Source organism: Drosophila bipectinata, chromosome 2R (assembly GCF_030179905.1).
Source record: "Drosophila bipectinata strain 14024-0381.07 chromosome 2R, DbipHiC1v2, whole genome shotgun sequence".
Taxonomy (NCBI): domain Eukaryota; kingdom Metazoa; phylum Arthropoda; class Insecta; order Diptera; family Drosophilidae; genus Drosophila; species Drosophila bipectinata.
In genome coordinates, this window is record NC_091737.1 from 13699042 (window position 1) to 13713283 (window position 14242).

Sequence of the window (14242 nt, forward strand, 5' to 3'; positions counted from 1 at the left end):
TTTTTATTTGGCTGCGAAAGCTGAGCGAATTCAATTCCAAGTGTTGGGACTTGCACTCCCCCTTAATCGAGAATCAGCGCTGAATTTGTTTATGAAGCCCGCTTGGCTACCAATTAACCCCTGGCTGTTCCGCCGAGTGCCTGGTGTTTTGTGTTTCGGTGTCGTTTGCTCAATTTTGCATATGGAAAACAATTTGCTTTGTGTTTGCCAACTTTTACAAGTTTTGGAATTATTTTAACAGGGTTTTCTGACTTTTAAATACTCTTAAAGAGGGTAAGTTGGAGGAGAGCATTGCCTATTTAGCAAATGGTAAATAGAAAGATACTTCGAAAGATACAGATACTTATCTGTAAGTATCTGTTCTTTAACCAAGTTAAGATCATGGAGGGGTTAAAAAGCAAACTTTTCATACACTTTTAAGCCAATATTTTAGTCATTTAGCAAAGGATTTGGAAAAGGAATACCATTTACGAATCAGGGTTCCAAATAGTGTCTATCTCTATTAAAATATCGAATAAATAGTGGAATAAAATTTTTGACCGATTTTTTGGTCAAAATCATGATGAAATGCTTTGGAAAATTTTTGAAAAATATAAAAATTTTTACATGGCCAGGTTTTGATTAAAAATAAAAATATACGAAAATCTAAGAACGGGAAAGTATAACTTTTGATAATCGGAATAGTATTAGCTAAGTTATGCAAATTTCCTTGAAAAAATTGAGATCAAATAGCTCGATGAGTTGGCTAAGTCCATAGGGTTTAAACTTTGGTCAAACTTTGGGTCTTTTACGACACTTTTAAGCCAATATTTAAGTTATTTCTTATCGGATTTATAAAAGGAATACCATTTTCGAATCAGTGTTCTGTATAGCCTCAAACTGCATCCAAATTTGGAGTTAATTTAAGAATAAAATTTTGGACCCATTTTTTGGCCAAAATGATGATGTTTGAAAATTTTCGAAAAATGGGTAAATTTTTAGATGGCCGGGTTTTTGTTAAAAATAAAAATACACATAAATCTAAGATCGGGAAGGTATGCCATTCGATAATTGGACAAGTATTTGTCAAGTTATAGCTAGTTCCCTGAAATAAATCTGAACGAAAAGACTATTAACCAAGTTTAGACTATAGGGTGGAAAAAGTCCTATTTTCGGATACTTTTAAGACTATATTTTAGCTATTTCACATCGGATTACAATAAGGAATATAATTTCCGAATCAGAGCTTAATTTAGCTTCGATTTGCATCAAAATATAGTTTAAATCGAAAAATAAAATTTTGACTAATTTTTGACCAAAATTATGATGTTACCCCTTTCAAAATTTTCGAAAAATGGGTCAAATTTTAGATGGCTAGATTTTGATTAAAACTTAAAATACACAAAAATCTAAGATCGGAAAGGTATGACATTCGATATTTGGACAAGTATTTGTCAAGTTATAGTTAGTTTTCTGAACTAAACCGAGAGGAAAAGCCTATTAACCAAGTTAAGACTATTAGGTGGAAAAACGTAATATTTTCGGACCATTTTAAGCCTATATTTAAGCTATTTTTAAACGGATTTCAATAAGGAATATCATTAACAAATCAGAGTTTCAGATAGCGTCGATTTGCATCAAAACATTGTGAAAATTGAATAATACAATTTTTGACCCATTTTCGGGCAAAAATATGATGTTACCCCTTATAAAATTTGGTAAAAAATGGGCCAAAATTTAATTCCTCGATTTTCACCATATTTTGATGCAGATAGAAGCTAATTTTTTCCCTGATTCAAAAATGGTATTCCCTTTCCAAATCCGATACTAATTGACATAAATATTGACAAAAATGTGTATAAAAAGAATATATTTTCCGGTCTATAGTCTTACCTTGGCCAACAGGGCTTTCCACCTCGATTTAACTTCCGAAAAATGACCATAACTTGGTCAATACTTAACGGATTCACAAATGTTATACCTTCCCGAGCTTATATTTTCGAGTATTATCATTTTTAACCAAAACCTCGTCATCTAAAATTTTGAACTTAGCCCATAATATACCTTCTGCAAGAGTATATGTACAAATATGACAATGATAAAAATCGTTTAGCACAAGAACAACTATAAATTCATAAATCGGAAACTCGACAAATATTTTATCGCTGAGCCAACATTTTTATTTTAATTGGCGTATGTTTTTGGCCAAATATTTATTTTGCCAGCCGTGTCGGGACGAAATGCTGAATGTTGGCCCGGATTTGATTAATTAAACGAGGGATTTTTGGGGGCCACCCACAAACCTAACACGCATATGTACGTGAGATTTTGATATATGATTGGAGGAGTCGAGTCCGAATCCGGGATTCGTTAGCGATCCGTAATGGTGCAATGGTTGGCGATCAATTTGAAATACCCCCCGATATCTACATACCCATAAACATATAGCCATACTCCCCCGAAAGAATCGAATAACGCGAATTTCATCGCATGATAAATGACGGACTTCCGCTGCACTCGCTGCCAGGCGAAAGGATCGACTCTCCTTTCCAGCTTATTGTTTGTCATATTCAAATGCCAAAATATTGTCATTATCTGACGGTTGTTTTCCTTTTTCCTCCTTTTTTTTTGCTGGTTGGCCATTGTTCGGGATCATTTGTCTTTGGCATTGGACCACTCGCAGGGTGGCCTCCACTGCGTTTTCATATCTTCTGGCTAATGCATTTCTTGCTGACCACTTGGCCAGTAAGCCTGCCAGTCAGTCAGTCAGTTGCAAGGTTGTTGTTGCATTTCAATTAGGCGGTTGCTTTGGCTTTCGGGCTTGTTACCAAACAGCCGTGGCTCTGGCGTCTTGACCCACGGTTCAAATTAATAATTGTTTTCTCCTCACACTCCATACGACGGACACCTCAATGACATTTCCATACACCCATATACTGTACAAAAAATATAAAAATAATGTTCGTTAGGTGTAGCCCATGTTTGTGCCGGCTATTAAGCATTAATAAGCACAAAATAATGTTAATAATGTCATCATTGAGCCACACAGACCCACCGTCGAGGTGAAAACCAGTGTCGCCAGCTGTACATGGGGGATTTCTTGTCTTGTAGTATTTTTTTCTATTATTTTTTTTGGGTAATAAACAGCAATCCTGCCTGTTAACCATCAGCATGCATTTATTCATAAAAACTTATAATAATATATTTATGGCCATTTGGTTGCCAATAAACGAGGGGTTTAATGGTGCAATTACATCCGGGGACCCACCGCCAAGGAAAAATAGGCGCCGCCAAGGAAAAAGTGTGAGATTTTTTAAAGATATTGAGGTACTATCGAGGTGCTTACAGAAGATATAGAAAAGAGTCACGAAGTTTGCCGTCAACCCATTTTGAAACCCAATTAATGCCTCCAAAATAAAATGGCTTACCGGATAGAAACTGTTACCAACGCCCCAGAATTCAATATCTAGTACAGTAGTTGCTCAAAATACCTCACTCGTCATTCAACTGGCCATATTCCGAGCCATTGATGGCCTCACTTCCAACTCGCTGACGGCGCCCGTGTTGACCAACTCAATTAGCTGGGCATTGAGAGCAGTTAGCAGCTAAAAAGGTGCAAATCGCCGGCCAAACAAAGGCGCAAGCAGCTGAGCAATTAGCAGGCAGCAAATTGAACCCGCTCACGGTCCGAGAAGACCATAGAATAATGTACATACCTCTAACGAAAGACAATCAATTACAATGGGTTAACAATGCTCTGCGGATCAAATATTTGGCCAGATCTAAGCGCCAGGGGTTAAGGGTACTACTAAGCCTAAAGGTATATATACTCGGACATATATATGCACATACGTAAGCCGATCAAATGCGTTGAGTCAACACTGTATTGACGTCTCGAGTTGAAGGAGAGTATGATGATGATGATGATGATGCTGAAGCTGAAGCTGAAGCTGATGCCGCCTCAAACTCGACTCAGTGGAAAAAAAACTAAGCTGGAAAGCAGGCAACCTCACTCCCTGGCAGGCAGCTCCTCTGCTTTGCTGGCCATGTTGTTGGCGTTGACTTCTGCTGAAAATCCAAGCCAAGTGCCGGGCATTTGAATGTTTGTTTAGGCTGGAGCTGAAACTTGGCAGCCCATAATGTGAGATACTCATGAGATACTCCTCATGCCATTGGTAGCGCCGCAGACTACGGAGCTCTCTGCAGCTCTGAACCTAGAGCTGGAGCTGGAGTTGGAGTTGGAGCTGGAGCGCCTGTCTGTTGGCCATAATTGAGTGCACTTTCCACGGAACTCTGGCAGCAGCAGCGACAGCGATTATGAAATGCCTGGCAACTTGGCCCGCTGACAACTCTGACGTCTCTCTGGCAAATGGCGAACATCAGGGGCTCGTAATCGTAATGGTAATAGTAATAGTAATCGTAATTCGTAATCGTAACGTTGCGTTTAAGTACTCGGCTCCGCCAAAGGGTACACACTCCTCCAATAGTATTCCCTATTTCATATGCTCCGCCTGGGATCTCGTAAATCAATTGATAAAGCGAAGCGGAAACAAGTGGCAGCTCCAATTGCCCGGTACTGGGCGAAATAAATCTGCCTTCTCCTGCAATTTCCATTTCCATTCGACTTTTACTGGATGCCCCCTCACCAACATCCCACATCGAAGCAATTAAGGCGACAAAACTGCAAAGAGCACCACCCAAAAAGTGCAATTAGCGATCTGGTATAGTTCTATATAGGAGGGGGATATATGCTCTAGATGGGGGATGTGGTTTGTTTAGGCTCTTTGGCCTCTATAGAGGGGGTGGCAGACACGTGTCCGAGGTCTCGAAATCAAAGGGGAATCTCCAGACACCCCAGCATCTTGAGAGGCGCCAGTGCACAGTGAGAAAATAAAGGGGTTTTTGCTTAAAAGAAACTATAGAATATCTAAAATGATATAATGAATAAGTGCCTTTAACAAAGATTTCTAGTAACTCTCTATCTTTCTCCTACCTATTTCTTTCTGTGTAGATTTTGTAGTTTGTATTTTGTATTTTGCATTTGTAGTCAACGTCAAAGGAGCATAAATCACAGAGTGTACCGGGGATCGGTTTAAGAGGACTGGGGGGATGCTGCGCCCACACAGACGACTGACTTATGGAGCTGGCATATGTGTTTTTGTGGCTTTTTAATAGCTCGCTCGATGGATCGCATCGTCGCTCCCCCAAAAACTCCATCCTTATAACATACATATATGTGTGGCATCCCCTCTGTTTCCATCCTCGGAGTCAAACTAAATACCCCATACATTGTATGCGCAATTGAAATTCCATTCTTTGAGCTGTCTGAAAGTGAAATTTAGTGTGTCACTTGGCAATTTCTGCTAATTAGAAGTGTTGAAAGTGTTTGCTTTGATATCAAAAAAATAAATAAAATAAAAATACCCATATCTATCGTCTTGTGACTAAACTGAGAATCAATAATTTGCATCTAGTTGACATTTGGTGACCTCGTCGTGCTTTTGATGATATCTCTATAATTCCTATTAGCAATCGATTGATGTGGGTATATAATTTTTCATCGTTTTGTTGGCCCAACTATTAGACAGCAAATTACCAACACATTGCACACGCCAAGTGGTTCGGGTAATCAATTACAGGTGACCCCGACGCTACAAAATGGTTAGGAGGTATGGGTATGGTATGAAGTCGGTCGTGTGAGCCACATAACAAGCCAATCGATGAATCAATACAGTTATTGAAAGTGAATCATTATAATTATATAGGAGATACCAGCACGAGTTGGCTTTAAAGGGATAGGAGAGCTTTTTATTAAAGAGGTCTATCTAATTTTTAGACTCCTCTGATTCAGCTTACTATTTCCTGATTCCCTTTCAATTGTAAGAGTATCTAATAAAATTAAACCCATTGGATTTCCGTTTCCATTTAATTCAATTTGCAGATACAGATACTGTGGCACAAACAAACCGACAGATAGTCAGACAGATGGCGAGACAGATTGCGGCTGCGAATAATGTTTGTATGTCTGTTGGTTTATTTGTCTGTTTGTTTGTATTGCTAATGGGCAAATTGTCTAATTGGTTCATTACGTGCCCAAATGGATTTGCGCCTCTATAATATGGCCGATTTGAATCCGCCTTGGCGAGGCAACTCCGCGAGGCATGCGAACGGATTTGAACCTCAAGCGGTGCAATTAGCGATTTGGCATCAATTCATATTCGTTTTTAATACGATGGCAGCTAAAGGCAGGCATGTAGGCAGTTGCTGATCAAATGCGGCAAACACATCAACGCTTGCCAGTAAATGTCAGCTGCCCATCTCCCCCATGCCCCAATGCCCCCATGCATCTATGCATTTTGCATTTATTTTCAGCAAATTAACGCCGCTCGCCGCAAGATCTGTGCCAATAAATCATTTGATGCCGAGTCTCGGCTGACTGCTCCCTGCCGTTTTCTGTCTCGTCACAAACAGATATTTGTTTATAAAATCGCACACATCGCACACATAGTAGTAGTGTGTGCAGATTTGCTTTTAATTAAACGGGGAACGGAATCGAAGACCAAAGTTGTTGCCGTCACTCATTCTGAATCGGATTCTGATTGTGCAATTAGCGGTTGCTGTTGCACCCTCGCCCTCGGTGACAAGACTTACATGATTTAAAGTTCCCAATCCTTTGAAGTGACAAAAAAGGATCTGGGTGGCCTGGTTGAACCAACAAATAAAACCACATTATCATTTTATATTCATTTTTTTCATAATTCTTTTTATTTCTTTTTTTTTTTTTATTTTTTTTCTTATTTTTTTGAACTTTGCTTTAGCACATGGATTTCGGTATCTTTTCTTAGGTGCATTCATCAGCTATTAGTGGCTCGTTAACATTTCGCTTAAGGACTAAAAATACTCGTTCATAGCAATCCTTAGGGACTTAAACTATTATTTAAGCTAGGGAACCGTTAAGTTACTTAATTTACAAACTTTGTAATTTGCAGAGACGACATTTTAACATTAAATACTAGATACTTTTCTTGTGTGTGTTTGTAGGAATTAACGTCTGAAAGTTGAAGCTATTTTTTGCGAGTGCAGCGACAAGCTTTGAAGAATGCGAATTATTTTTTTTTTGAGGGTGTTTGGAGATAATAATAGCATAATACTTTCGGCTATTTATGGGTGTGGTTAAATAAATATTCATACATACATTATATAGTATAAGCCAACAACTTACAGCTCGAATTCGCTACGGATACATGTATCTTACGGATAAGCTAAGGTTACATACATATTTACAAAATACATACAGACAAACTCCGTATGCACTACAATTATATCACATGAAAAACCATTTTGTACGCCTCTGCCCTTTGTCCTCTGACCTCGATTATTGCACGACCCCGTTTAAGTAGGAGGAGGCATCCCCCCATATAGTATTAGTTTCTTTAGGGGATCTGGCCATTCATGCGCATCTCAAGCTCCTCCTCCTCTTTGGTCAGCGGCACGGTGGTGTGATTGTACAATCCCTGGGCCATCAGCTGGAGGGCCAGTGGATTCTTGGATCCGGTGGACTTCTTGATCTTGGCCCGCTTGTTCTGGAACCAGATCTTGATCTGGGCCTCGTTCAGGCCCAGCTCGGAGCTCAGTTGCTGGCGTCGGCGCTCGGTCAGATAGCGATTCTCGTTGAACTCCCGCTGTAAATAGAAGAGGATGGAATTCCGGATGAGTTTCGGATGGAATATATAGCACCCCAGGTAGGTAAGGAAAATCAATTATTTGCGGTTGCGGGCTGGGCGTGTCTAATTGGTTAAGTACGGACAGGAGACAGGATACCCGCACAGCAGGCCAGCGATCCTGGCAAATGTGTGTAAATATTTTGGTGCAAATATGACACAACAGGATGGGAATAGGATGCGGATTGGACATATTTATGGATGCTTACCTTGAGGCGGGCCAATTGTTCGCTGGAGAAGGCGGTGCGTGGTCGCTTCTCGTCGTTGGTCTTGTCCTTTGGCTGTTTGGGGCGGCGGTAGCGAGGTCCTGCAACACGAAACCAAAAGAAATACACAAGTTAGTCTGGCGGTTCTATTTGCATAATGCTTCCTCCACATACTATTAATAATATTAATGATTTAATTAGCATATGTCTGGGCGGAATTCCATTCTTTTCATTTCTTTCGCGTGCTGCCTGGCTGGCTGGCCGGGGAAGTGTTCAATTTGTCAGCTGTCAACGGCGGAAAGAAGTCTAACGAAGCAGAGGGCATATTTTAGGCAAATTCTAGAGGGCCCTCTAATTAGCGAGTTAGTTCTATTCTCTAAGCCCTATTAGATTTCCACACATTGTAAATTCTAATTTAATTAACTGCCAGAGTGGTGGCAAGTAAGTGGAAATCGTTTTGATTAATTTCTAATACTAGAGTGGGTACTGGAACTCATACTCATATAATCTTTGTGGAGCTATCAACGCCTCGATTATGGGGCTGCCAATCGATTGCATCGACACCAAATTAAAAAACCATTGCCAGCCATAAAAAAACACTTAACTCGTCAATTAACACACCGTCTAAGAGGAGAAAACTCTGGGAAATGGGGATCGAGTTTTTCTTCAACTCGATTTTCCCCCCCTTACACCATCCATTTTCTTTCATTCCCGGCGTCAATCGTCAGCCTGTTTTAGGGCTTCTGCTTGGCGTGTGTGCGTGACTGGTGACCTTCGACCCAACGATCACAGCAGTTGAAGAAAAAAATGAAAAAGGAACTCCCACTCTTCCTACTTCGTTCTCCTTGTCGGCGATAACGCAAATGCTGCCTGTGCGCTACATGTTGTCACATAAAGTGTCGCTCTTCAAAAGGAGCGCAGCACTGCGTGAGGCCCGGAATATATTAGAACAGTAGACCCCGACTCCGATACCGACCCCGATCCCGGAATGGAGTCGAAATAGGAGTCAGCTTCATTGCCATTGTCCGCGTGTCTCCTAATTGTTGCAGTGTCCTTCGGATTTATGACACAAAACAGAGTCATTTCAAAAGACTGCCGCCGCTATTACGTCCCCAAGGGTGGTCTCCCCCGTAAACTGATCTGACTTTTTCCCATTTTTTTTTTTTAAGTTTTTCCAAAAATATTAAAAGAGTACTAACCTGAGCTGGGACGATCGCTGTAGCGGGTGCAGTAGACCCAGGCGGGCCACATCTCGTTCTTGCCACCTTCGGTGGTGGTGGATCCCGTCTCCGAGCGTGTATCATCCGAGGACTCCATCCCGGAGTCCCGGCTTACGGCGGAGGGCGGTGGAATCGGCTGGGGCTGGGGACTGCTGGCATTGGCCACGGATGAGGCAGCTCCCAGGCGACTGCTGGGCGAGGAGTTCAGCGAACTGGATGCCGAGGAGCAGCCGGAGGATGAGGAACTTGAACTGGTGGCCGTCGAGGAACTCGAGCTGCTGATGGTGGAGGCGTTGGAGGCGGGTGGTGGGCTGGCCAGGCTGCTGGCACTGCTCAGCGGTGGCTGGGTCATGGTCGGCACAGCCGGCTGACCGATCTGGGAGACAGCCTTGCACAGGGAGCCCAGAGCCGACTTCTCCGGGTTGGGTTCGCTCATCTTGGTCGGTGGCGGGATCACCGCGTTGCCGGCACTCCGGCGCAGACGGCTCTGGACGAGCTCCTCGTGGATCCTGGGATAGGCCACCGGATTGAAGCAGTTCAGGAAGTTGGCCCGCTCGATCATCATGGCTGCCGTGGCGGCTGCGGCGGCGGCCTGCTGCTGGCGACTGAACTCCAAGAGATCCACACGCGTGAAGGCGGAGGGCGTGGCCGCCTGGGAACGGTTGGCCGCCTCGAAGGGCCGGAAAATACTGGCCTGGTTGTCGGGCTGCTTGCCCTGCTTCTGGGCATCGCCGAAGCGATCCGACAGGATGTTGGAAATGGAGAAGGCCAGCGAGGGCTTGGCCGTCGACTGTTGCTGGTGGGCAGGCGGGGGCAGTCGGCCGGTGGAGGAGGTGTCATCCACGTCCACGTCGATGTCGTCCTCCTCCTCGACGTCCTCCTCGTCGTTGGTGGTGTGCGTTTGGTTGTGGAAACTGCCGTCGCCCATCACGGAGTCGTTCTCCTCCTCCTTGATGGTGAGCGGGGTGGAGGATGCCGGCGTGGAGCAGGATGCGGGAGAACCGCTACCGCTTAGCCTTTGCTGCAGTGCAGCGGCATGGGCATGGGCGGCAGCTGCTGCAGCGGCGGCGGCTGCAGCGGCCGCTGCTGCGGTATCGAAAGCCACCGCCGGATGGTGGAACACACCGGCGGCTAGCTGCTGCTGGTGGAGCTGCTGCAGTTGCTGCAACTGGTGCAGGTGCTGCATCTGCTGCTGTTGCTGGTGGATGTGGCTCATGTCGAGGGCGGAGATCGTAATGGGAATGGAGCTGACAACGGGCGGACTGGGCGCTGACTGTGGACTGCAGCGATCCTCCAATGCCATTTACACAAAAAAAACACTTGTTCTTCACTTCACTTGTACTTGTACTTGTACCGGGGGAGATGTTTTTGATTTTTCAGATTTTTGTCGCACTGATTTTGTAGACTCTGAGATTTCTCTTCGAGACTCGTCTTCGCTTCTTGTTTGTTCTTCGGTTTTCCGCGCACGTCTGATCACGTCCGTTCACGGCGAGGGCTAAATTAGTTGTTACTTGACGTTCGAATCGCAGCCCCGACCTCGAGACGAGTTGACGTCGGAACACGAAGCTGCAGCGCCGGAGCGGACCCAGGCGACCCGATTGAACTGTCAGCCAGAGCGAGAGGCAGCTAGCCGAGTCTGGCTTACGAGAGGCTGTGGGTCAGAGCGGGAGAGCAACAGGCCTCGAAGTGGGTGCGTGTGTGCGTCTGAGTGAGTGAGTGACAGCCTTTGTCACCTGCGCTCCTCGAACCGGTTCCGCCGACTCGCTCACTCCGCCTTCCAGGGGCTCTCTCGCCCTCGGCCTCCCCACATATTGCAGGGGGGCTTGTTAGGCGGCGATATGACTTTATTATGCGCGCGCTGGAGCTGTCATGCGGTTGACAACTGTGTCGCTGGTCTCTGCGCCTGCGCCACTCTCTCGCTCTCTTCGGCGGGGCGGTGCCCAGCACAGTCGCTCTATCCGCCCCACTCGCACTCATGGCGGCTAAGCCAGGAAAATGGCTGCCTGCCGGCGAAGGGGGAGCACACTCACTCCTTCCTGTTCCTGATATAGCCGTCTCTTGCTGCTCATAAGTATTTAGTTTTTGTTGATTTTGTTTTTGGCCGCGACGTTTCAATCTTCGCTTCCACACGGCCTACAACTTTATCGACACCAGGTCCCCGTGGAAAGGCCAAGGGATGAGCCGCGAGGGGGAGGGGATGATCAGCCGTCCGAATAACCGCAAATCAAGCGTCAGCCACTAATTGTTATAATTTGAATTGAAAGCCCAGTGTAGACCCCATCTGAAAATTTTTGGTCACCCATACTTTTGGGGAAGGGGAAATGATTTTGTTATTTTTCACAAAAACACGCTAAAACCCCGATGACAATTATTTTTGCACCCAAGTTGTCCCGCCAATTAAACGGTTAAATGTGGCATGAGAGCAATGCTGACGCAATGCGGCAATTGATTGATATTTAATTGATTTTTAATTTATTTATTTGCCCATCGAATATCAATTTACCAGCCAGCCAGCCAGCAAGCCATCCCGAACGTAAGCCACCGTAAAGCCTTTCGATCTCCAACCACTGAAAATGCCATAAAAAACCATCGCTAACTGTCAAAATAAACTTGGGAAGGTGTTAAAAATGAATGCCATTTGGCATTGGACATCAACAATAGAGCTTTTGGGCCCTAATCACACGCTGGATCTACAAATGTGAAACATGTGCTGCAAACAACACCCGAGATGAGTTGGGAATTGAGAATTCGATGAGTTGGGAATTGAGAATTCGAACATATAGCCACTGATATATGGCACATAAATCACCGAATCTGTTCGAGATGAATAAAATAAAAATCAAATACCATAGTCGCTAATGAATTGCCTTTGGCTTATGGCCACGATTCGATTTCGATACTGGAATGTGTTTGTTTTGTTTATTTTTGCATAATAATGGCCGTGTGGGCTTTAGCTTCTGATTTATCGAGCAAAGGATTTAATTAGAGAGTAATCTTGGCACTGCTCCCACCCATTTCCTGTTTGCCAATTGCCATATTTCCGAGTTGGCCGAGTGGCATCATCAGTGGCGCACCAATAAACTAACGCCCAGACAATGGCCCATAATCCATATTTAGAGCACATTTCGTTCGAACCTGTTCGCCAATCAATGGGCCAAAATTTATGCAATTTTTATGCGCATTTTTATTCGATTCGAATGGACTTGAATCGAATATAAATTAATATTTTAACAGCATATGCTCTGGCTAATTAAAATGCCACTGAGCTGGCTTAACCGTTTCGTTTTCGGCCTTAACCGTTTTCGAAGTTCCAAGCCACCTTCCAGCTGCGGTCAGCCATTAAAAGTCGAACTCGGGAAAACTGGAAACTGGAAATGAGTGTGGGCTCTCTCTCTCTCTCTGTTTCGCTTTCCATTTCCCCTTCGAAATTCGAACTCAAGCAAAGATGGCTGTCCCACTCGCACAATCTTGCCCTCTCTGTCGCTGCTCTGCTCTCTCACGCATGAAAACAATGGCTGCTGCCTCTATCTCTCTCGACGGCATTGTTGTTGCCGTCGGCAGCTGTTGATTTTTCCGCTCAAACCATTGCCCTTCCACCCCATTCGTCACCCCACCCCCTCGACACTTGGGCCCCCCCTGAGCAACCACCCTGTTCCACTTTCCGCTTTGATTGCCATGATTTTCAATTATTACCGTTGTCATGTTTGCTCAGCATTTGGCCACAAAGGGGTTAAACAACCGCCGACAGTTGCGTAAAAATGCGTTAATTAAAGTTTTCAACTTGTTTCTTTTGTAGCTTGTTGCTTGTTGTTGTTGTTATTCTTCAGCAATCAGCAACAGCAACAACAACAACCACGACAACTGCTGCTGCTGCTGCTTTCGAGTTTGCCCTTAATGATAATGATGCGTATGTTTGGATAAAATGGTAACTGCTAATGAGCTTTACCTTTCCACCACTTTGGCTACTGTTTCTATTTCGGTTTTTTCGATTACTTTTTCGCCTCTAATGGTTTTTTCCTAACTTTGCTTCGGGCGAAAACAAAAGACTTAAGCAACGAACTTGACAGAGTGCCAAAACACTTCAGAACTTTGAGAGTTTGGAAAACTTGTTGATGGAAATTTATAACTGTTATCTTTTTTAAATTAGTCTTAAGTATGTATGTATCTGTTTTTAAGTAAAAATTTAATTAATTTTATTAGCATGAATTTTTAAATAAATAATAAATTCCAAATAAATTCTTTAAATGCCTCCGTATACTTTCCAAAAATGTTGATTCTTATTTTAGAAAGTTCGATATCATTATTCCCCTTCTTCCAATTACAAAAATTGGTCTTCCATAAGCGACTTAATTACAAAGGGGCTACAACTTAATTGAAAAACTGGATTCGAAATTAAAACTGGAACATTAACTGGTCTTGAATTGAATAAACGCATTGCAGGGCTCCTCCAGCTTAATAATCATTTTTCCCGAGTTCACAGCTTGCTTTCCCACTCGCCCGTTCCCAAATCAAGCTTCGAATTGAAAACTGGATCTGGAAACCGAAAAAAATACAAAAAAATGGGGGAAAAAAACTGGGAACTGAGGCTGGGTAATTTAAAATTCATATTTTACGCAGCCAAATGCGTAAATCCGTACGCTGCGCTGAGTGCCGGCGAGTGGCGGTCGAGAGTTATTAATGGCTACACATGCGAGTCATAATATACTCGTACACACACACGAAAAAAAAAGTGAGCATTCCCCCGATCTTCCCCATACTTGCGGCCGTCCGTCTGTCATTTGCATACCCTACAATCCCGGCGAGGTGGATCGCCTTCCGAGAACTATTTGGATATAGAGTTACACGATCCAGGGTCTACACAAATAGATGAAGCGATAGGCCGAAAGTAACACTGAAATTAATGGGGAAAGTGCGCCACTTAGGAAGATAAAAGGTTTCCGTTTGGAAATCCGATACAGCTAGTATGATTTATTAGGATAACTATATAGTTATCTGGATGTGGCCAGTCTAGGTTTATTTATTAGTAAATAGACAAAACATGAAGGGTGACATTTAGTGTAATTTATAAACTTGACTAAACATAAATAATTTATTATTAATATTAGAGTATATGCGT

General features: G+C 43.5%; 1 protein-coding gene across 1 annotated transcript; it reads right to left on the minus strand.

The window, feature by feature from the left end:
• Positions 1–6799: 6799 nt before the first annotated feature.
• en (engrailed) lies at positions 6800–10697 on the minus strand. Its single transcript, XM_017250889.3, has 3 exons — positions 9106–10697; positions 7910–8007; positions 6800–7661 (listed from the first exon to the last, which is right to left on the minus strand). The coding sequence occupies exons 1-3, from the start codon at positions 10427–10429 to the stop codon at positions 7413–7415; spliced, it is 1671 nt and encodes a 556-aa protein (XP_017106378.1). The 5' UTR covers positions 10430–10697; the 3' UTR covers positions 6800–7412.
• Between the last annotated feature and the right edge of the window lie 3545 nt (positions 10698–14242).

Coding starts and splice junctions, on each gene's coding strand:
- en (XM_017250889.3), bottom strand. CDS start 10,429: ATGGCATTGGAGGATCGCTGCAGTCCACAGTCAGCGCCCAGTCCGCCC. Junction 8,008..9,105: donor CAGCGATCGTCCCAGCTCAG/GTTAGTACTCTT, acceptor TTCGTGTTGCAG/GACCTCGCTACCGCCGCCCC. Junction 7,662..7,909: donor AACAATTGGCCCGCCTCAAG/GTAAGCATCCAT, acceptor TTCTATTTACAG/CGGGAGTTCAACGAGAATCG.